Source organism: Emericellopsis atlantica (genome assembly GCF_019669845.1).
Source record: "Emericellopsis atlantica unplaced genomic scaffold F5Z01scaffold_37, whole genome shotgun sequence".
NCBI lineage: Eukaryota > Fungi > Ascomycota > Sordariomycetes > Hypocreales > Bionectriaceae > Emericellopsis > Emericellopsis atlantica.
This window is the reverse complement of record NW_025764739.1, coordinates 27,368-46,890: the sequence shown is the minus strand read 5'-3', so window position 1 is coordinate 46,890 and position 19,523 is coordinate 27,368. Positions and strand designations below refer to the sequence as shown.

General features: G+C 55.9%; 8 protein-coding genes across 8 annotated transcripts; 4 read left to right on the top strand and 4 right to left on the bottom strand.

Moving 5' to 3' along the window:
- Positions 1 to 305: 305 nt before the first annotated feature.
- F5Z01DRAFT_640277 (adaptin N terminal region-domain-containing protein) lies at positions 306 to 2,997 on the top strand (the record flags this gene model as incomplete). The annotated part of the gene is made up of 5 exons (XM_046262511.1): positions 306 to 315; positions 368 to 491; positions 541 to 729; positions 778 to 2,857; positions 2,911 to 2,997. 5 exons carry the CDS (start codon positions 306 to 308, stop codon positions 2,995 to 2,997), a joined length of 2,490 nt encoding a protein of 829 aa, XP_046114306.1.
- Positions 2,998 to 3,176: 179 nt separating this feature from the next.
- On the bottom strand, positions 3,177 to 4,935 carry F5Z01DRAFT_371725 (uncharacterized protein). The gene is made up of 2 exons (XM_046259350.1): positions 4,567 to 4,935; positions 3,177 to 4,507 (listed from the first exon to the last, which is right to left on the bottom strand). Exons 1-2 carry the CDS (start codon positions 4,651 to 4,653, stop codon positions 3,377 to 3,379), a joined length of 1,218 nt encoding a protein of 405 aa, XP_046114305.1. The 5' UTR covers positions 4,654 to 4,935; the 3' UTR covers positions 3,177 to 3,376.
- A 282-nt stretch (positions 4,936 to 5,217) lies between these two features.
- On the bottom strand, positions 5,218 to 6,594 carry F5Z01DRAFT_629635 (uncharacterized protein; the record flags this gene model as incomplete). The annotated part of the gene is made up of 1 exon (XM_046261672.1): positions 5,218 to 6,594. One exon carries the CDS (start codon positions 6,592 to 6,594, stop codon positions 5,218 to 5,220), a length of 1,377 nt encoding a protein of 458 aa, XP_046114304.1.
- Positions 6,595 to 8,249: 1,655 nt separating this feature from the next.
- On the top strand, positions 8,250 to 8,996 carry F5Z01DRAFT_677822 (uncharacterized protein; the record flags this gene model as incomplete). The annotated part of the gene is made up of 2 exons (XM_046265398.1): positions 8,250 to 8,460; positions 8,509 to 8,996. The coding sequence occupies 2 exons, from the start codon at positions 8,250 to 8,252 to the stop codon at positions 8,994 to 8,996; spliced, it is 699 nt and encodes a 232-aa protein (XP_046114303.1).
- Positions 8,997 to 9,533: 537 nt separating this feature from the next.
- Positions 9,534 to 11,665, top strand: F5Z01DRAFT_666302 (uncharacterized protein). Its single transcript, XM_046264220.1, has 2 exons — positions 9,534 to 10,376; positions 10,427 to 11,665. The coding sequence occupies exons 1-2, from the start codon at positions 9,640 to 9,642 to the stop codon at positions 11,625 to 11,627; spliced, it is 1,938 nt and encodes a 645-aa protein (XP_046114302.1). The 5' UTR covers positions 9,534 to 9,639; the 3' UTR covers positions 11,628 to 11,665.
- A 3-nt stretch (positions 11,666 to 11,668) lies between these two features.
- On the bottom strand, positions 11,669 to 16,374 carry F5Z01DRAFT_739990 (uncharacterized protein). The gene is made up of 2 exons (XM_046266836.1): positions 15,779 to 16,374; positions 11,669 to 15,722 (listed from the first exon to the last, which is right to left on the bottom strand). The coding sequence occupies exons 1-2, from the start codon at positions 16,089 to 16,091 to the stop codon at positions 11,899 to 11,901; spliced, it is 4,137 nt and encodes a 1,378-aa protein (XP_046114301.1). The 5' UTR covers positions 16,092 to 16,374; the 3' UTR covers positions 11,669 to 11,898.
- A 404-nt stretch (positions 16,375 to 16,778) lies between these two features.
- Positions 16,779 to 19,039, top strand: F5Z01DRAFT_371346 (zinc carboxypeptidase). Its single transcript, XM_046259344.1, has one exon. It carries the CDS (start codon positions 16,956 to 16,958, stop codon positions 18,606 to 18,608), a length of 1,653 nt encoding a protein of 550 aa, XP_046114300.1. The 5' UTR covers positions 16,779 to 16,955; the 3' UTR covers positions 18,609 to 19,039.
- On the bottom strand, positions 18,670 to 19,323 carry F5Z01DRAFT_629621 (MAPEG family protein; the record flags this gene model as incomplete). Its single annotated transcript, XM_046261671.1, has 4 exons — positions 18,670 to 18,754; positions 18,809 to 18,980; positions 19,077 to 19,234; positions 19,289 to 19,323. The coding sequence occupies 4 exons, from the start codon at positions 19,321 to 19,323 to the stop codon at positions 18,670 to 18,672; spliced, it is 450 nt and encodes a 149-aa protein (XP_046114299.1).
- Positions 19,324 to 19,523: the final 200 nt, after the last annotated feature.

Sequence of the window (19,523 nt, the reverse complement as noted above, 5' to 3'; positions counted from 1 at the left end):
CGGCGGCATCCAGACTCGGATCGCAGCTCACGGGCTTGGCTGCGGCGCCCCACGTTGAAATGTGGCAGCCTTGGCTACGACAACACCCCTACTGAACAACATCGATTCGAGTCGGAACAATCACGGCAAGGTCGACACGTTCTGCACCGAGTCAATCGCCAAGTTTCGACTCGCCTTCTTGCGCTCGACAGAAGCTTCTATTCGGAGTACAAGCTCTATACGACGCTGTTCCAGCTACCGCCAGTTGACCCCTGGACAGGCCATCAGGCGACCTCGTCCGCCTGGCGAGACGATACACCGTCACGATGAGCTCCTGTACGTTCCCAGCGTAGGCTCATGGACTCCGTTTACTGACAAGATGGATCAGTGAAGCAGTTCATTCGCAATGTTCGCGCAGCCAAGACGATCGCAGACGAACGTGCCGTCATCCAGAAGGAAAGTGCTGCCATAAGAGCCAGCTTTCGAGAAGAGACACACGACCACAATGTTCGGTATGTCAAAAGCTATCAAATCAGGGAGGCAACCTCGCTGATTGTCTAGACGAAACAATGTCGCCAAGCTATTATACCTATTCACCCTCGGCGAAAGGACACATTTCGGGCAGATCGAGTGCTTGAAGCTCCTAGCATCCCCACGCTTTGCTGACAAGCGGCTGGGCCATCTGGCCACGAGTTTGCTACTGGATGAGAATCAAGAGGTCTTGACTCTTGTCACAAACTCTCTCAAGAAGTACAGCGGACTTCACTATTGACTTGTTTTCGATACTGACTCTCGCAGCGATCTTGGCCATTCGAACCAGTATGTCGTCGGCCTCGCTTTGTGTACCCTCGGCAACATCGCCTCCGTTGAGATGTCGCGTGATCTCTTCCCCGAAATCGAAAACCTCATCGCCACCAGTAACCCCTATATTCGTCGCAAGGCTGCCCTCTGCGCCATGCGCATTTGTCGCAAGGTGCCGGATCTACAGGAGCACTTCTTCGACAAGGCCACGCAGTTGATCTCGGATCGCAACCACGGAGTCCTGCTCTGCGGGCTGACGCTCATTACTGGGCTGTGCGAAGCGGACGAAGAAGAAGGGGGCGAGGAAGGCATCGTCGAGAAGTTTAGGTCTTTTGTGCCTGGACTGGTAAAGACGTTGAAGGCGTTGTCGACTTCGGGATATGCGCCTGAACACGACGTTACAGGAATTACCGACCCCTTCCTCCAAGTCAAGATCCTCCGGTTGCTGAGGGTACTTGCTGTGGGGGACGCCGAGACGAGCGAACAGATCAACGACATTCTCGCCCAAGTCGCAACGAACACAGACTCTTCCAAGAACGTTGGAAACTCGATCCTCTACGAAGCAGTTCTCACAATCCTCGACATCGAAGCGGACTCGGGTCTCCGTGTGCTCGGTGTGAACATTCTGGGTAAATTCCTGTCGAATCGGGACAACAACATTCGATACGTTGCCCTGAACACACTGATCAAGGTGGTGGCAATCGAGCCCAATGCGGTGCAACGACACAGAAACACAATCCTCGAGTGCTTGAGGGACCCTGATGTCAGCATCAGGAGAAGGGCGCTGGATCTCAGTTTCACCTTGATCAACGAAGGCAATGTGCGCGTACTCATCAGGGAACTGCTGGCATTCTTGGAAGTCGCCGACAATGAGTTCAAGCCGACAATGACTAGCCAAATTGGTATTGCGGCGGACAGGTACGCACCAAACAAGCGCTGGCATTTCGATACGATGCTTCGAGTGCTCTCCTTGGCCGGTAACTACGTCAAAGAGCAGATTCTCTCGTCATTTGTGCGGTTGATCGCCACGACGCCTGAGCTCCAGACCTATGCCGTTCAGAAACTTTACATCAACTTGAAGAAAGACATCACACAGGAGAGCCTTGCCCAGGCTGGTGCCTGGTGCATCGGCGAATTCGCTGATGCCCTGCTCCGGGGAGGCCAATATGAAGATGAGGAGGTAGTAAAGGAGGTCAAGGAGAGTGAGATTGTGGACCTGTTCACCATGATCCTCAACAGCAGCTACGCATCGCAAGTGTCGACCGAGTACATCATCACTGCCTTGATGAAGTTAACCACCCGCTTCACGGATCAGACGCAGGTAGAGCGGGTGCGTCAGTTGTTGCAATACCACCAAACTAGCTTGGACGTTGAAGTGCAACAGCGCGCCGTCGAGTATAGCAACCTTTTCTCGTTCGACCAGATTCGCCGTGGTGTCTTGGAAAAGATGCCACCGCCGCAGATCAAGGAGGAATCCAGAGTGCTGGGACCGGCCGCCACGAAGAAAGCCAAGGCCAGCAACCGCAAATCGAAAATCATCAAACCTTCTGAGCAGGATCTCCTCGATATCATGGATGGCCCCGCATCTCAAACAACAGCTGGACCTCCTTCTACCAACAACTCGGATCTATTAGCAGACATCCTTGGCGGTGGTCCCTCATCGCCTCCGCCCACTTCCCAGTCACCGACTCCTCAAGGGAACAACATGTCTTCTATCATGGACCTCTTCGGATCCCAGCCTTCTGGCGGGACTTCATCTCCCGCTCCTCAATCATCTAACCTCGACATCATGGGCGGCGTGTCCACTCCTCCGCCCCAGCAACAGCAAACTCCAGCAAGTGTTCCCTGCTACAATGCAAATGGCTTGAGCGTGACTTTCCAGTTGCAGCGCAACGCGGAGGGTACTATCCAAGCCACAGCTCGCTTCCAGAACTCGTCGTCAAACACATTGTCCAATGTGGGCTTGCAGGCTGCTGTGCCCAAGTCGCAAAAGCTTCAACTTCAAAGCATTTCGTCCTCAGAGCTGGCACCGGCCTCGGAAGCCTCACAAGTGATGAGAGTATCTGGCTGCAAAGGAGTAAGTTTACCCAGCATCCCTTGCCATGCGTTTCATTCACTAACTCTGTTCAGCCTTTGCGACTGCGTTTGCGAATCGGATACAATCACCCGAGTGCTGGACAGGTCATGGAGCAGGTGAACTGGACGGAACCTTCATAGGCTCGAGCAATTAGAGCATGATCAGCGGGCTAGGGGCGTCCACATTGTGTGGGATGCCGTGCGCTGTCACGAAATGGTGGCTGAGAGCGGCTTTGCTTGTAGAGCGTCCCATGGGAACATGGATGCACGCTTTTCTTGCAATTGCCATATCTAGGGGGTGTGCAATATCATCGTAGGACCCATCGATCAGCGGGGCACTACTTCAAGAAAAAGATCGATTTCATAGAGCTTCTGTGACCTGGCCTAACCTGCTCGCAGTAACAAACGCCTGGTATCATCTATAATATGCATACCGCCCACACCCAGCCACTGTGAACTCCTTAATTTTTGGTAGACAAAGTGGCTCTGCGAAACTCTCGCTGCGCTATTGCGTTGTGCACTATCCGAAAAGATCCTCTGCGCGCTGTCTGGGCTTGTTTTTCCGTCCTTCCAAAAGCTCCTTGCCCGCGTTGGTACCACCCAACTTGGATGGGAACAGCTCCTTTGCATTGGCGGCAGAGCCCCGGATGCTGAAACCCTGGCCAGCTTCGCCTCGTTGGGTCGCTGACCCGCGGATGTTGAAGCTGTCGGCCCCTTTGCGCGGTACAGACGGTACGTCGACTACCCTCGGACGGTCCTCCTCTCTAAGGTGGGCCGATCCAATGGCGCTCTCCAGCTGGTCGAGTTGACCGCCACGGCCAGAGGCCTTGGTGGGGAAAAGCTCTTTCGAGCGGTTATGGTCGTTTGATATCCTCTCCTTGAGCGATCGAGCCGTAGCCCTGTTCCCGTGCGAGCTCGCCCGCCCCTCGCCCATGGAGTCGTCGCCGTCATTGTCCCGTCGCGGGGACAGGGATCTATCATTTCTCCTCCTGCTGCTCCGCCCTCCGCTCGCAAACAGCTCCTTGCCTCTGTTAACAGGTCGGTTGTGCTCGGAGGAATCTGAGGAGCGACGTCGCTGCGGCTTGGGCGCATCGTCGTACATGCTTGCTTCGAATCGGATGCCCGTCTCCTCTCTCGAATCACGTCTCCGGCCACGGCTGCCGTTGCGACGGTGGTCTCTATCACGATACCGTCGCTGCTGTTGGTGTCGCCTGCGCTCCTCGGGATCATATTCGGGGTTGAGAAGGTAGAAGCGACTGCGCTGGGCCGCGCCGGGTGCCTTCTTGTCGGAGAGGACGGCGTAACGGACCCGGAGAGAGATCTCGGGTCGTCCCTCGAGGGGCTTGGCGACCAGGCTCTCGCCGATGGAGAGGGCTGTCGGGTCGGCAATGGCAATAGACGATAGTGCGATCAAGGCATCGCGTGCGGAGGACTCTGATGGAAAGTTGAGGTTGGCCGACGAGTCGTCGATCCACTCGACGCGATCGGTGTCGCCATAGTGCGCCTTGACGTATTTTTTTATGTCGTCGGTGTTCATTGTGTCGAGGCCTTGAATATGTACTTTTGTCGGGACTATAGTCCGCGCTTCGTCGCTCTTGTCAACTATGGGATCTTCGACAACCTCGCCCAATTCTTCTGGCTCGTCGGGTTGCTAGAGACAGTGTATCAGTAAAGGCAATGTCATCGACGCTGTGCGCTGGTAGTTCGTACAAGGATATCGTCGGCAGTCGAGTTTAAGATCTGCTCTTCCATGAGAGGTTCCTGGACGGCATCGTCCATTTCAATGTCGAGATCCATGATGGAGAGAGCTGAGGAATTCCGAGCCACGAAGGGGACCAGGTTCGAATGAAAGTAGAGCGATCGCTGGGGCTGTTGAAAATTGTGCTTTGAACGGTTTCAAGGTAGGTAATAATAGCGGATAGTGTGACTGAGCACGTTGAAGGCTGAGTGAAGGTTGGGTTGGATATTGGATGTAAATCTGGATGCGCGACGGAGAGACCCTGATAGAAGAAGCGCGGTGGAAGTTCAATCGGCAAGTGGATACCTCACCTCACCTCACTCACGGCAAAGAGCAGGCACGGTTCTTTACTCTCTGTAAGATAGTCCGCACCGCCATCATTGCGTTTCCAAGACACTCTATTCATCTAAACTCTGCGTTTGTATTGGAAGGCTCGTGCCCACAGCCGTCTGATCTCGCCCTTGGTATCTTAGTGTTGTCTATCTAATTCAAAACGCCAACCCGTCTGCCCAGCAAGTCTACAAACCGAATCGGTCCATCATCAAACATCCTAAAGCGCCTTGCTCGAAATACAACGCCGGATGGCATCTACGCAATCGCATCGTTGATGCCTCAGTTGGTCGCTACCAGGCCGGGCATGCTGCACGCGTTCTCTTCTTGGCCTGCAGCTCATCGCTTTCGCCCATCGTATGGCCAGTTGACATTTCGGCGCTGCTTCGTTTCGCTGGAAGCCGAGCGCACGGATCTGAACCTGTCCAAATGGCGTGCTCTCCTTCGGCGGGGCCGTCCAGCTGTTTGTCGCTCTCCCAACTGCACTCCAAGCCCTCGACATAAGTGGGCATCTTCATGATGCTCTGCCACGACAGGCTGTGTTCTCGCGGTGCAATGTACATTGCCTGAATGCGTCCGTTGCTGTCGCAAACGGCGCAGTGGCTACGCAGGAACTCGAGGTCTCGAGGCTCCTTGCCCAGGCTGGCACTAAGAGGGCGAAGCAAAGGCAACCCTTCCAAGTCCCTAGCATCGCAGATTCGGACCTGCAGGGGCTCCCACGGCGCACCCTGTAGAACATCCCGAAAGGCCGTACTCACGGACACTGAGAAGGACTCCTCGTCCGTGCCAGATACGGCTACCATCCGCTGTAAGCCGCGAGACAAACAGCGCTTGTAGGCCACGGTGTCCTTCTCGAAAGGAAAAGGCTGCCTCCGTGAGGGCAGAATCGATATGTGTACAGTCCATAATTTGGAGGATCCTGGAGCATCCGCGATGCTGGATCTCGGCGTTGCCAGCTGCTTATTAGGCCGATAAAGGTTGAGTGGTTGAGGGAGTGATCGTGCGCCCGACGATCGTCGACGAACACGTCCTTGCAGCAGAGTGATGGCATCGGGGGTGCATCCAACATCGACCGCCTCCTGTTCTGGCGAGAGGAGTGCATCCATGCCTTCCGCCCCCTCGAGCTTCTCGAGTCTCTCCTCCAACATCTCATCCGTTTCTAACAGCTCCAGGTTGCGGTTGCGAAGGTCCTGGATTTCTTGGCTGGCCCTGTCCAACTTCTCGCTCTGGAGGCGATGTACCTCTTCAAAGTTCGCCAGTCTGCGCTGGAGCTGCTCTATAAGCTGCCAGGCGGCCGATATGTTGCGATAAGAACCCTTGATCTCGTTCTGCAGCTCTTCCCGCGCCTTGTCCAGTGACTCCTCCATCTGGCTCAGGCGCTCAAGGAGACCTTCTTGCTGCTCCAGCGCTTGGACTCTGCTCTTGATTGCCGTGAGATCATCTTGCCTCCCTGGGGAACTGGTATCCGCGCTGGGCAGGTGGAAGCAAGCCTGGTGGCCGCAGTCGCAGGTAGCCCCGGGGAAAGAGAGTCTGCGACTGAATATGACACAGGCACATCGATGGCCCTTGAGATCTGCCTGTGTTAAAATATAGCGACATTGCCCTTGCGGAAGCTGTGAATCCTCTGGTGAGGACGCCGAGGCCGGAGAGGGTGCCGGCGGTGGCAGCATCTGCAGAGGTTCGGCAAGCGGCGGAGCCATGAGGAACTAATTATCAGGACAGAGGCTTCAAGTACTGGCAGCGTTCAATCTCTTGGCTTGGCCCACGGTGTCAGGGAGTCTCAAGCATAGTAGGCGCAAGAGAGACCAAAGCTTTGGGTAAAGGGAGGAGAAATAAGACGTCCATCGGGAACAAAACGAGCAGCAGATCTGGCCAGGGGCGGCGGCATTTGATAATGATTAGACTAGATATTGATCGAGCTCTGCTGGCTGCGTTGGACCGCAAGGTGCCTGCCACCACCCACCCTGCCGTCTTGCTTCACCCACGTTTCCACAATCGCAAACGCAACCGGACCGGAATTGGCACCTGTCTAGGGGCGGGCCGCGGTGTGGTGGGATGAATCGTCCTCAAGCTCGATGTCAAGGCCTTCGTTAGGCGCGGCTCTGGCGCGAAACTGATTACGACACAGCGAGGTTGTACGCACCCCCCCCTGTCCGCAAAGCGCAAGGCGGACGTGATTTTGATAATACGGCGTGGGATACAATGCCCGCAAACATCGGGTTGGATTTCGAGGCGAGCATTCGGCGGTGTGCGGAACGCGACAGTGATTAGGTACGCGTTGCTGGTGGGCTTCCACATCTACCTTACTTGGCCTTATCAGAAGCTGCGCGCGCAGACTACGTGCGTTTGATAGGCATATGGCAGCTTGCGGGCGCAACGAGGGCGTTAGCAGCCCGCCATGAAGCTTTGTCCCACGAAACCAGGGGTCATGCGAAGGGAGGCTGCCTCTTAAGTGCAGGTCCAGGTACGATACGCGCAGTTTGTTCCCTAATCACTGCGGCAGAGTGCCACGCCAGACACCAAAGGCCAGTGTGGGGGCTCTTGAGACCCAGATAACAGCAGTCTTCTGATTTGCTGCGGACAAGGCTCGAGGGCGCGACCCTGGGGTCTCCTGGTGCTTTTTACGGAGTACTGTGTACAGCGCGGGCGTAACAGCCGTCCATCCGGGGACATCCAGGGCACGCCTGATGCTGGACTGCTCGTTATCATGATCTGATCTGATCCAGCCTCCTGGTGACGATTCGTCCTCTTTCGCCATCGATAGGCAAGCTTCTAATAATTAGTGCGACTTGTGTCTTGCGCTTTATTAGTTAGTACCTTCGTCGATAAGCACTTCAGTCAAGGGACTCGAGCGAGCTTGGGAAACCAGCCCCCCACACGCTCGCTATCCATCCTTTGGACCGGGTCGCCTCCCGAAACGTTGGCGCTTTGATCCAACGGATACCAACTTCACATCCCATCGAAAACCCTTCCCCGGCGACTGGCCACCGGTGTCGGATGGGTGTTCAAAAAATATCGCCGGGAAAGGACCGGTTGGGACCATCAAGCTCTGTAGGGGCGGCAGTGCCATGCATGTGCTTGCTTGCCTTACGTATTAACTGCCTGAGAGCAAAACCACGTGCCTTGGTTGGAGCATACATCTGGATCGCCAGCCAAATTTAGCCGGCAATCGTCGCATGAAAGGGGCGCCTGCGGCCTGTCTGACGGTTACCATTCCCAACACACTCCTCGTTATACTTAGACTCCACGCAGGGTTTCTGCAGCACATGTTGACCGCGTTTTCGTTGCACTGGATAATACTTGTCATCAGGGATGTGAACGTGCAATGGGAAGTTTTGCCAATGCTGTATCGTCGCTGATCGAGACGTATACAAAGTGTCTCACGCTGCTCAAGGGTGCCCACGGGAGCTCGCGCAAGGACAATGAACATGGAAACTCGTCATTGAAGCATGCACTGCGCAAAGCTCGTTCGAGGATCCAAGGCAACTACTCGAGCAGACTATCCCAGAGTGGTCGCTCTTTCGAAAAGGGGGATGGTTCGTTACCTGTAATCCCCAGATAGGACTCCATGCTGAAGACCAAAGCCAACTCCAGAAGCTCGCTGAGACGGATCATCCGACGTCTACGAGCGGCCTTGATTGGCGCCAAAGAAGGCTCCACGTCAAAGCATGGTCTCGACTATGCCTCGCTGGTGTCCTTGTGCGACTCTTCTCGTTCAGAGGCTATTCGGACAATGATTGATCTTTCAAGCCGCATTGCGAGTTCTCCACGGCTACCCTCACGGGCCAGCAGTGGCAGCAGTCACGGTGGCTCCCGGAAATCCAGTCGAGGCGACAAGCCTTCGCGGGGCCACTCTGGCGATGTGAAAAGGCAACGCTCACGCGGTCATCGCGTGTCGTTGGATAGGCGATACTCCAAGAACACCAGCTCATCAGACAGCACCAAGCTGGGCGAGGTGAGGCGGCGTGGCGCGAGCGACAGGGGCCGCGAGGCTACATATCCCCGGCGATCTATGGATTCGGGTGGCGGTAGTGTTCGGAGGAAGAGCGCGAAATGGTGGAAGCTGTTTTGAGCAATCTTCAAGTGCACATCCGCGCTGGCCATGCATGGGCTTTGAAGTTTGGACCTCGATTCTTAGATACCAGCCTACCCTGCAAGGGTTGACACCACTGGTGCCAATGTCTTCATCCGGCCACTTTCATGCTATAATCGGGTTGGGCCATATGGCTTGATGCTCTCCTTATTCACAAAAAAAAACGACCAATGTATCCGTGGGCCAATTCTTTCTGGAGGTGTTATTCATCGAGATTGGATCAACACAATTCCTTGTATTGAGGGTTGCCAGAATGTTGAGGTAACACAGTACACAACGTTACAAGTAGGCAGCAACTGCTGCCCGTAATTTAGCTCTTCGAACAACCCAGCCAAGCGAGGACATCTAGATGAATTGCCTAGCTCTGCTCACTTCCAACAGGTGACCAAAGTGAGGCCTCGCCTTGGTACTGGCCATGATGCTCCTTGGGCGATGGATGCCCCGCGAAAAATTGCCCCGCCACGGTGCGTGAGTCGCCTGTTTTGGTGGGCCAGGCCAACCTCACCACACGAGACATCAACCCGAGTTACCCCAAAACTCAGCCAGCAGCAGCAATCTCGACCGCGCGGCACACGACACTTGACCGACCACAAGAGATGCGTCGATAATCGTCCGCAACAATATGCCATCGGAACCCGCCGCTGCACTCAGCGCCTTGTTGCGCTCCTCTACCATCCATGACCATGAGGAGTACCTCAAGGCCGCCAACGCTGCCCTGAAGGCGAACAAATCCGACATCACGAGCCAGCACACCCGGGTCGTCGCCCTCCTAAGTCTCGACCGCTTCGAAGATGCCGTGCGCGCCATTGACGAGGGCGGAGATAGGCTGGCCGAGCAGTGTGTCCTGGAAAAGACATATGCGTTGTACAAGATCGGCAAGCTGGAAGAGGCCACGGCGCTGCTAGAGTCGGCAGGCGAGAAGGGTCGTGGCCTCGAGCACCTGGCAGCGCAGGTCGCGTACCGCGCAGACAGGTTCGGGGAGGCTACTCAGATATACGACAAGCTCGCGCATAATGAGGACCTTGGGAACGAGGAGAATGACGTGACGATCAACCGGAGAGCTGTCGCCGCGCAGATGGTCTGGCAAGGGGCCGGCGTGCAAGAGGTCGACGAAGATGACTTGGATACATTCGAGCTGTGCTACAACGTCGCGTGCGCCCATATAGCGAGGGGCAATTTCGACAAGGCTTCGGAGCTTCTCCAGAGAACAGCAAGGCTGTGTGACGGATCGGACGAATTGACCGAAGAAGACAAGCAGGCGGAGATGCAGCCGATACTGGCGCAACAGGCCTACGTGTATGCCAAACTCGGCAAGACCAAGGAGGCCACCGACCTCTACAAGTCTTTGAGCCAAGCAGGGTAAGGGGACCCCCGGCGATTTTCAACCAGAGCCTCGCTAACATACGCAGCACTGAGGACCCCGACCTCACACTTGTCGTGGGCAACAACCAGTCCACACTAGACACGGAGACCACCAACCCCTTCCTCGTCCAGCGAAAGGCCGATGCCCTCTCACAAAAGGCGCAGAATGCAAAGCTGTTCAAGTACCAGTCCGACATTCTCGCCCGAAACAGCCTCGTCGTCGACCTAAACGCCCAAAAGGTGGACGGCATCAGCAAAAGGACGGCTGGTTCACTCTCCACAGCGCAGCTGCCTTCCACGCAAGCCTCGATCAACTCCCTCTCGGTTCTCAACGCGGCTGCCGGCACCCACGGGTTGTCCGAGGGCGAGCTTTCACGCAAGCTCCAGGAAATGCTGCGCAAGAGCCCAGACGACCTCGGCCTTGCACTCACCGTCGTGCAGGTCCAAGTAAAGCAGGGCAAGATCGGCGCGGCCCTGTCCACGCTGGAAGCATTCCTCGCGCGCCTGGAAGCGAAGGAGGAGGCACACGCCAAGGATGCTCGGTTCAGCCCCGGCGTAGTGGCTCTGAGCGTGTCACTCATGCGAAACCAGGGGCGCGAGGCTTCGGCAAAGACCGAGCTCGTCAAGTCGGCGCGTTACTGGAAAGACCGTCCTGCCGGCTTCGCGACGGCTCTCTTGAGGGAGGCTGGCATTGAACTGCTCCGCTCGTCCAGCTCCGAGGAACTCGACCTGGCGGGCTCCGCCTTTGAAAAGCTCTTCAAAGAGAACCATGGCACTCACATCGCCGCCGCCGGGCTGGTTGCCTCCCTGGCCACTTCGGATCCCCAAAAGGCGAAGCAGCACATTGGCCAGCTACCGGCCGTCGATGATCTGATTGGAGCCGTGAACGTGAAGAGCCTCATCGCCTCGGGCGTAGCCAGCCTCACCAAATCATCTGCAGCCCCCAAGCGCCGTGTAACCGACGACGACGCGGACAACAAGGCCGCCAAGAAACGCCGGAAGCGCAAGCTCCCCGAGAACTACGACCCGAACAAGACCCCGGACCCTGAGCGCTGGCTGCCGCTACGAGACCGGTCTTCATACCGGCCCAAGGGGAAGAAGGGCAAGAAGAAGGTCGCAGAATCTACACAGGGCGGCGTTGTCAAGGAAGAGGAGAAGCTGGGCCTTGTCGGCGGTGGCGATGTCAAGGTCGAGCGCGCCCCTGCCGCAGGGGCTGCCAGCAAAAAGAAGAAAAAGGGCAAGAAATAAAGATCAAGAGGCCACCAAGGCGCTTAATGAATCAGCTTTTTCATCTTTCTATTCTATATAGGTGCTCCCAGATAACCAGATGAGTGTGTATGTGTGAAACGATCATGTGCGCCCTGCCGAGCCCGCCATCATCATGCGTACAATCGCATTTGAGGTTCTCAGGTGGTATTATCGCTACAAGCTCATCTCGCCCCTTTTCGTCTCCAACTCCGATGCGTCGCTAAAATTGTACAATAAGTCCGTGGCGATCTGTCCCATGTGTTTCGCCTGTTCAGCTGCTTGCAACGGGCAGAGCACGACCAGACGGCTGCAAGGGGCGTGTGGGCGATTCGTCGTCTTCCCTCTGTCCATCAGCGGCAGTCGTATCGATTGTGGCACCGTGCCCTCCCTGAATATAGTCTTCTTCCTCGTCTTCTCCCTCAGCTGTTTCAATCGGGGGCAGGGGGGAGGGTCTGCCATCCGAAAAGCTCACAGCTGCCTCGCTCTCCCCATCCGAAGGAACCCCAAGGCGTCGGCTGTTCGAAACACTTCGACTAGCATGCGTCGAGGAGAATTTGCGGTGTAACTCGCGGAAGCTCCGCGCAGTCGCGGTACTGGCGCTGGCACCCGACTCTCTGCGTGAAGGTGTTCCCTCTGACTCTGGCAAATCGCCCGCCGCGGAGTAGAAATCGTCGTCCTCGCCGTTGCTGAGAGCTGGAGACATTGGCGGATCCACCACGGACTGCTTGCGAGCCCGGAGCTTGTCCTCGTGGGACATGTTTTGCAGCTCCGATCCAAAGTTGATGACCGATGCTTTCTTGCCATGGACAACGAAACTGCCCGTCCCGCGGGCGAGCATGCTCTCAGGCTCAGGCTCATCGCTGGCACCCGTCGTTGACTCGCGATCCTTACCGCGTCTGCTGCGGTGATGGGAAAGGTGGCCAGCACCTTCCCGAAGTGTCCGTTGCAAGCTGCGACGTATCTTGTTCTTGTCATTTCTGTCGCGATCAAGTGCTAAAGCCTGTTCACCAGAATCACCGACGTTTGAGATGGTCCCCTTTTCAGATGCCTCCTTACTCGAAGTGGCTTCGAGTAAGCCAGCTTGTTTCAGCAGGTCACGCTCCTCAGCGTCGACATCCACGTCATGGTCATCGTGACTACCACTGGACAGCGGCCTTGCCTTGACTGTTCGTGGCTGCGGCGTCTGCTCCAACAGCTGGGCGATAGCTCCAGATTTGGGGTCTTCTTCCAAACAATCTCCTTCATGCAGCGTCCCGGACATGTCTCTCGACACTCCAGAGCCAGCTGCAGTCTGTAGAGGAGTTAGAAATTCTTGATCCAATGGAGAAGTAGCTTCCTCGGGGTTCTCCACAGGACTTGCCAAGGTTTGACCTTGCGAATCCACTGGGGTCTGTGAGTCCTTCTTGATGAGGGATTGCCGCTTGGCCCTGGACTCTCCACGCGACAAGGAAAAGCGCGAAGGGGGCGATGATGCTCTTCCTCGTGAAGATGACTGACTCGGCTGTGAGGTGAGTGGTGTGGCTCGGGACAGTGGTGTAGGGTTATCCTCCTCGAGGTCCAGCCGTAAAATATCAAGATGGCACTTCTCCCTCCACATCTCCATTCGAGTCCACTTCAGTCTGGCCGACATTTGCGCTGCAGCAGCGAGCATGCCCTCTCGTGTCCGCGGCTGAATGGGTGCGAGGATTTGCAAGTGGCGTGCGTTGCGCAGCTGACCCTCGAGTTCCTGCTGAGACACCCTGACCTTTTCTTCGCCCTCTTCAATCTTCTTCTTCATGAAGCCGCGTCTTGCTGTTTGGATGTCTTCGGCCATTTGGTGATCTATTTGGCTCTTGACCACCGATACTTGTCCTGTGGGCGTGTCGATGAGCTGAGCAGGATCTGTAGTATCCAGGCGTCTCAAGCCACGGCGGCCTTGGCCGTCGTAATTGCCGCCGACAACTCCTCGCATGCGAACGCCCGATGAGCTAAATGCAGCAGCGTAGTTAAGCTTGGCAAGCCAATCATTCATCTCCGCCTCGTTGTCGGCCAGTAGTACTTCATCGAGTCCACCAGCTCGCACGTATACAAAGGCATTCTTGTGCTTTTTATACTGCGAGTCGTGCAGCGCAACAGCCCCATGAGTCGACATAAGACCATCGGGCTTGAACTGCTCCAAGGGGGGCTTGAAGATGATCGGGATCCCATCGTTACCTGCTTTGATGTGGGATTCGTACTGATGCATCAAACTCTTGATCCAGCTGATGTTCCGAAAGAAGTACAGCTGGGCTCCGGTCAATATCGCACCCCATTCCTGCCACGGCGATCGAGTCTTCCGCTTCTTGGCTTCCTTCCTCCACAGCAGGCCGACCTTGGTGACCTTGATGTCCACAATGCCGGGACCAGCCCCATCCGGGTTCGTGGCGGTATTGTCATTCATGAACGCGTCTGGTCGACTCCGGGCGGAGACAATCTGAAGCACACCAGTCCGGAAGAACGTCTTCGAGAGGTCCTTCAAATTAAGACTCTGCGCAGAACCTAAATAGTTGTAATGCTCTTCAAGATGCATGGCGTCCTTGAGATTGGGCCGTAAGGCGTCGAGGTCGCCATCTATGAGGAGTGTGTATGGATCAATAGGCTCCTTGAGAGCCCGTTTGGCTGGATCATTGGGCGCCCCAAGGAGCTGCTTGCGTTTCGTCCTGGAGCCCCTCTCGCTCCTGCGATCGAGCTCGTCTTCAACATGTATGAAGGGCGTGTACGTGATGTTGTCGTAGAAACACCCAAGGATCTCGTCGGCGATACCCTCACCGCGCGTGTTCTTCAGATAGTCCGGTTTCTGCATCTTGTAGCGATTGTTCTTGTTGAATACATCGGTATGCAGGATGAGAAGGGAAAATGCGATGAAGTATGCTTGCTCAGTGGTGGCGTAAATACCAGGGTTGCATTCGTGGTAGCGATTTGCGAAAGCCTCCAAGAATCTGTCAATGTGCTGGGTTTCCTTTGGAAGTTCAGCTTCCATCAGGAGCTTCCGTAAAGCCATGTCCATGGGGTCGCCGAAGAAGCTGAAGCTTCGCATGAAGCTTCGTAGTACGGAGAGGGAGAAGGCGTCACTGCTTTTCGACACAACCGCTGCAATGACGCCTCTGGTCAGTATTTCCTCTAGACGGGCTAGGTATTTAGCAGGCGATTCGTCGTCCTTCCTTTCCGGTAGCGTAACGGCCTCTCTGACAAGCTGGAGCGAGTTGCTCTTGGAGGCAGCCGACCCAGGCGTGGCGGGTGTGATGACGCCCTGGCGACTAAGTTCAGAATTCTGGCGCAAGCGGCTTAGTCCGAGTAGGTCTCCAAAGCTTTTCCTACCCGTCGACGATGACGTGCGGGTTGTCGGAGGCATGAGGTGGTCATCAGTCGACTCTCTCCCTATAGAGCTCATTGTGGAGGACCTGCCCCTGAGGAAATTGGGTCGTGTCGGTGACGAATGGCCAGACCTCAGATCGGCACCTTGAGAAAAGAGCGCCGCAGCCGGCGGGGGACCTGAACGTTGGGATGCAGGGCCATCGAGTCGGTCGGTGTTACTTCGCAAGATGTTACCGCTACTGGCAGACGGGGGCCGCGGGGTGGATGCCACGTTTAGGGATGCCGAAGAACTGGCAGCTGGGGGGGTCTTGTCTTTCTGAGGAAGGTGGGAGAGCGGAAAGAGCGGCTCGGGCGCCTTCTTACTCCTGCGCATGCGGAAGAATGGATTGCTCGACGGACTCTTCTTGGGTGTCGTGGCCGGGCTCGTGTGCGACACTCGATCGTTGGAGCTGACATCTGAGCGAGAGGATTCGGATTGGCGGTTGGTCAGAGACGGGGGTGCCATGCCACTGAAGCTTGGGGGAGTTGCTGACGATGTGCGCGGTGACGCAGGTTCTTCCAGAGGTGCCAACGACGATCGCCCCTTTTCATCTGCAATGGACTTTCTCTGGCCTCCTGTTGGCCGCGCTACTGTTGCATCGTTGGTGTCCCGGGGGAGGTCACTGGAGCGGCGAAACCGAGCGGCTGCCAGGCTCATTCGTGAGGTTTTCTTCTTGACGCCGCCTAGATCGCCAGTCGGAGCCGTTGTGATGATTTCAGGAGCTGGAGTCCGGTGTCAGCAAGATCTCAAAGCATGCGAGGTTGTCGCGTGGACCTACGTTGCGGAAGCGGCGGAGGCTTTTCAGCCTGTTGTTTGGCGCGTAGCGAGAGCTGGGAATCGGAAGCGTTACGAAAGCGCAGCAGGGAGAATCTCTTGTGTCTGTTGTTCTCCTCTTGTATGGGTGGTGTTCCGGGTCGCGTCGTGGCTGAGGACGCGCGGCTTTGGCGTTCGTTGGGTGCTTCAGCATCATCTCCAATGTAGCTGACGGGCGGCGTCAACTTTGCGTCAGGTTCGGCATCACCAGTGGCGGGTCGTTGTATACTACTTTCGTTGGGTACACTGGCATTCCCCCGACGTCTCAGGAGCGGCATGTTGACGCTTGCTCATCATCTGGGCCGTGGCCGTTCGATGATGGTCGAATTGGTAGTCGGTAGGACGTGGAATAGAAGCAATGTGAGGAGGGCACCAAAGGCACGGGCGCAGGCCTGAGGGTGCAAGACCGACAGTGATTCGGCACGGCGCAAAGGCCTAGCAACGTGCGCAAATAGTATGAAAGCACATTGATCAGACACCACCGCGAATTGGTACAGTAAATAGTCAAATGACAAGATTATTTCAATAATGCTGGTGGTTGAGCGCGCTGGATTCTCCCAAGCTCCAGCCTCCAGGGACTGGCGAGGGCGGGAGGTATCCACAAGTGACTGCGCCTAGGCGGGACTGACTGGAGGCTCCAGTCGGTGCTATCTGTATACGTAGGTCATGGAGTACCAAACCAGCTCAGGCTAACTTGTAGATGCTTCAAGTCCATCTTCTTTTGTAAGACTCTGGCAGCCGAATACCCGCCAAGCCATGGGACGCAATCACAAGAAGGCGGGCTGTAGGATCGATTATCGTCACCGTGGTCATGACTACGAGGACCGACCAGAGTGTTGTCGTCAGTAAGGCACCGAGTTAGTGAGGTACCTGCTGTGAGGTACTCCCTAGAGTGGCTGTGGCTCAATGTGGCTGCCGAGGCGCCTCTATGCCCATACTTCTTCTTACTCTTATTAAGTACCAAGGTAGTAAGTTACTTAACCAGCCAACCCGCCACATCGCCCTTCTGCTGTTGCTCGAATCAATCCTTGCCGACCGTTCGACCTGATGCGGCGCATCGAGGCATAACTCTCGATATCGATAACGATACCAGAACTGCACAATCCGAGCAGTATTGCAGCAAACACTGAAGCGACGCCACGATGAAGTTGGGTGTCGCGGCTTGCGTTGCGCCTTTGCTCTTCGCCAGCGCTGTCAGCAGCATCGGGACAGGCCCGCAGACCGAAAGCCGGGCCACATCAGTTCATGGCAATACACGACTCTTTCCCTGGTTGACAAAGCTCCGCGATGGGACGGTCGAGGCCATCTTCGGGCGCCATCCTCACAAGCCTGCCGTCGTCCCCGGTCCGATCCGAGCGCAGTACGCAGACCAGCTGGTCTTGCGCCTGAACCTGAGCAGTGCTGCAGACGAGGAAGCGTTGGGCAGGGCAGTGGACCGTCTCTTCCTTGACGTCTGGTCCTACACCCAAGACTATGTTGATATCCGCCTGGGAAAGAACGAGGTCAAACCACTCCTTGGATTGCTGCCACAGACTCTGCATTCATCATACTCGGTCCTGATACCCGACTTGGCTGCGGCTGTGTATCGATCGCAGTCATCCAGCGAGCTCGAGCAGACAATTACACCTGAGACTATATACGCAGACCTCGAATCATCCGAAACGCCTGCGGTCCGCGCCGGAGAGAACCTTTTCTTCCAGGACTACCAGCCTTTGCCAGTGATCATACGATGGATGCGTTTGCTCGAGGCCATGTTTCCGTCTTATGTACGATACATCACGATTGGTAAATCGTTTGAAGACCGGGATATTCCTGCTTTGCGAGTCGGCCTGCCGGTAGCACCGGGAACGGCGACAGCGCGCAAGACCATCGTCGTAACTGGTGGTCTGCATGGGCGCGAATGGATCTCGACAACTTCAGTCAATTACTTGGCCTGGGCATTCATCACTTCCTTTGGAAAGGAGCCCATGATCACAAAACTACTGGAGCATTTCGACATTGTTTTCATCCCCGCCGTCAACCCCGATGGCATCGAATATACTTGGAACGTCGACCGGTTATGGCGCAAGACCAGACAACAGACAAATCTCCGCTACTGTCGTGGGTATGATCTTGACCATGCATTCGGATTCGAATGGGACAGAACAGGGACCCAGAATGACCCGTGCTCCGAGAGCTACGGTGGCGAGCACTCGTTCCAGGCGCTTGAAGCCATGAGATTGGCCGAATGGGCGAAGAACCAGACTGCCCTCAACAATGTCAATTTCGTCGGGCTGTTGGACCTGCATTCGTACTCACAGCAGGTTCTGTTACCATATTCGTACACGTGTGACGTCGATCCCCCGAACTTGGAGAATCTGGAGGAGTTGGCAGCCGGCATTGCGAAAGCCATTCGGCTTTCCAACGGCGAATCATACTCCGTCACCTCGGCTTGCAAAGGTGCTGTGACCATGAGTGATGGTGGCACCGGCAGCCATAAACGAGTCGAGCCGAGGGGCGGCTCAGCTATTGACTGGTTCTACCACGAGTTGCGCGCCCACTTCAGCTACCAGATCAAGCTCCGGGACACAGGCGCATACGGCTTCCTTTTGCCAAAGGAGCATATCATCCCGACGGGCGAAGAGATTTTCGATGCGATGAAGTACTTTGGTGACTATCTTTTGGGCAATAATGGCATTGAGCACTTGTCTGCTGCTGGGGATGTGGAACATCACCCGGGAGAGGCAGAGACCAAGACCGACGCAGGTCTTGAGATGGACGGAATGGAATTGAGGCGCCGCAAGTCACGTCGTTGATGATGGATGAGAGATGCATTTTCTCTTAGTTTGGGAGCTATTACTACAAACACTTCCGGTCTTACTGACCCATAACGTACATGACCGAGGCGTACATGGCCATCAATCTCAGGGAGTTGTCGGACAAGGCCGACACGGCGAAACCGCTGGGTTCATTGTCAGCCTTCACGCAATCTGTGTTCCGTATGAGAGAGACTTACAAGAGTCTGCCCTTGGGACCGGAGCTGGTGTAGCCAATGGCATACGCGAGGCGGCCAAAAACCCACGTCGCGCCGAGCACGGCCGATGTCATGGGGAAGCGAAGGCCAGCAATGGCGAGGGCACCAAGGAAGGAGGGCTGGTTCTCGATGAAGTTGGCGTGAGCACGCTGGGCTATCGGCCAGGATCCGGTCAGCAAAGTGTCATGGATTGGTAACTGTCTGCGCGACAGCCAGCGGATGTTGGAACAATGCAGTGCTTAGCACTTACCGCAGTTGAAGGTGAGGGCCTTGGGGTTCTTGGCAACCTGCTCATCCGTAGCGTAGGGAGCAGGATACGCGACCCCGCTGGCCCTGCGGCTCGATCCTGTAAGGAAGAAGTGATAGGTGTTCAGAAGGAACGTGGAGCTCGCGACGGCCAAGATGTAGCTGATACTCGTGAGCGATACTTTCTCATGCAATTTCAATGGAGAGGTCTCTTACCCATATTCGTCGGGCAACTGCAGAGTGAAAGGCATTTTTGCGGATTGCTGTGGCGCGCGAAACGAGAATTACGTTGTAGTCGGGATCGTTCTACTGTAGATGAGCTCGGTTGATGTAGGGAGGACGGGGCGTAATAGGGGGCAGTGACCGGGACGCCTGCTTTATTAGTTTTATAGGTAATTATGCCAGTACTTTCACTCCCTCCTAAAGTCCTAATACCCTCCAGCTCTTCCCC

Excerpts from the sequence above, each read along its gene's own strand:
- F5Z01DRAFT_371346 (XM_046259344.1), top strand. The coding sequence starts at position 16,956 with ATGAAGTTGGGTGTCGCGGCTTGCGTTGCGCCTTTGCTCTTCGCCAGC.
- F5Z01DRAFT_739990 (XM_046266836.1), bottom strand. The coding sequence starts at position 16,091 with ATGCCGCTCCTGAGACGTCGGGGGAATGCCAGTGTACCCAACGAAAGT. Across the intron at positions 15,723-15,778 it reads GCCTCCGCCGCTTCCGCAAC|CTCCTGAAATCATCACAACG; the intron begins GTAGGTCCACGC and ends ACCGGACTCCAG.
- F5Z01DRAFT_666302 (XM_046264220.1), top strand. The coding sequence starts at position 9,640 with ATGCCATCGGAACCCGCCGCTGCACTCAGCGCCTTGTTGCGCTCCTCT. Across the intron at positions 10,377-10,426 it reads AAGTCTTTGAGCCAAGCAGG|CACTGAGGACCCCGACCTCA; the intron begins GTAAGGGGACCC and ends TAACATACGCAG.
- F5Z01DRAFT_371725 (XM_046259350.1), bottom strand. The coding sequence starts at position 4,653 with ATGGATCTCGACATTGAAATGGACGATGCCGTCCAGGAACCTCTCATG. Across the intron at positions 4,508-4,566 it reads CGACTGCCGACGATATCCTT|CAACCCGACGAGCCAGAAGA; the intron begins GTACGAACTACC and ends CACTGTCTCTAG.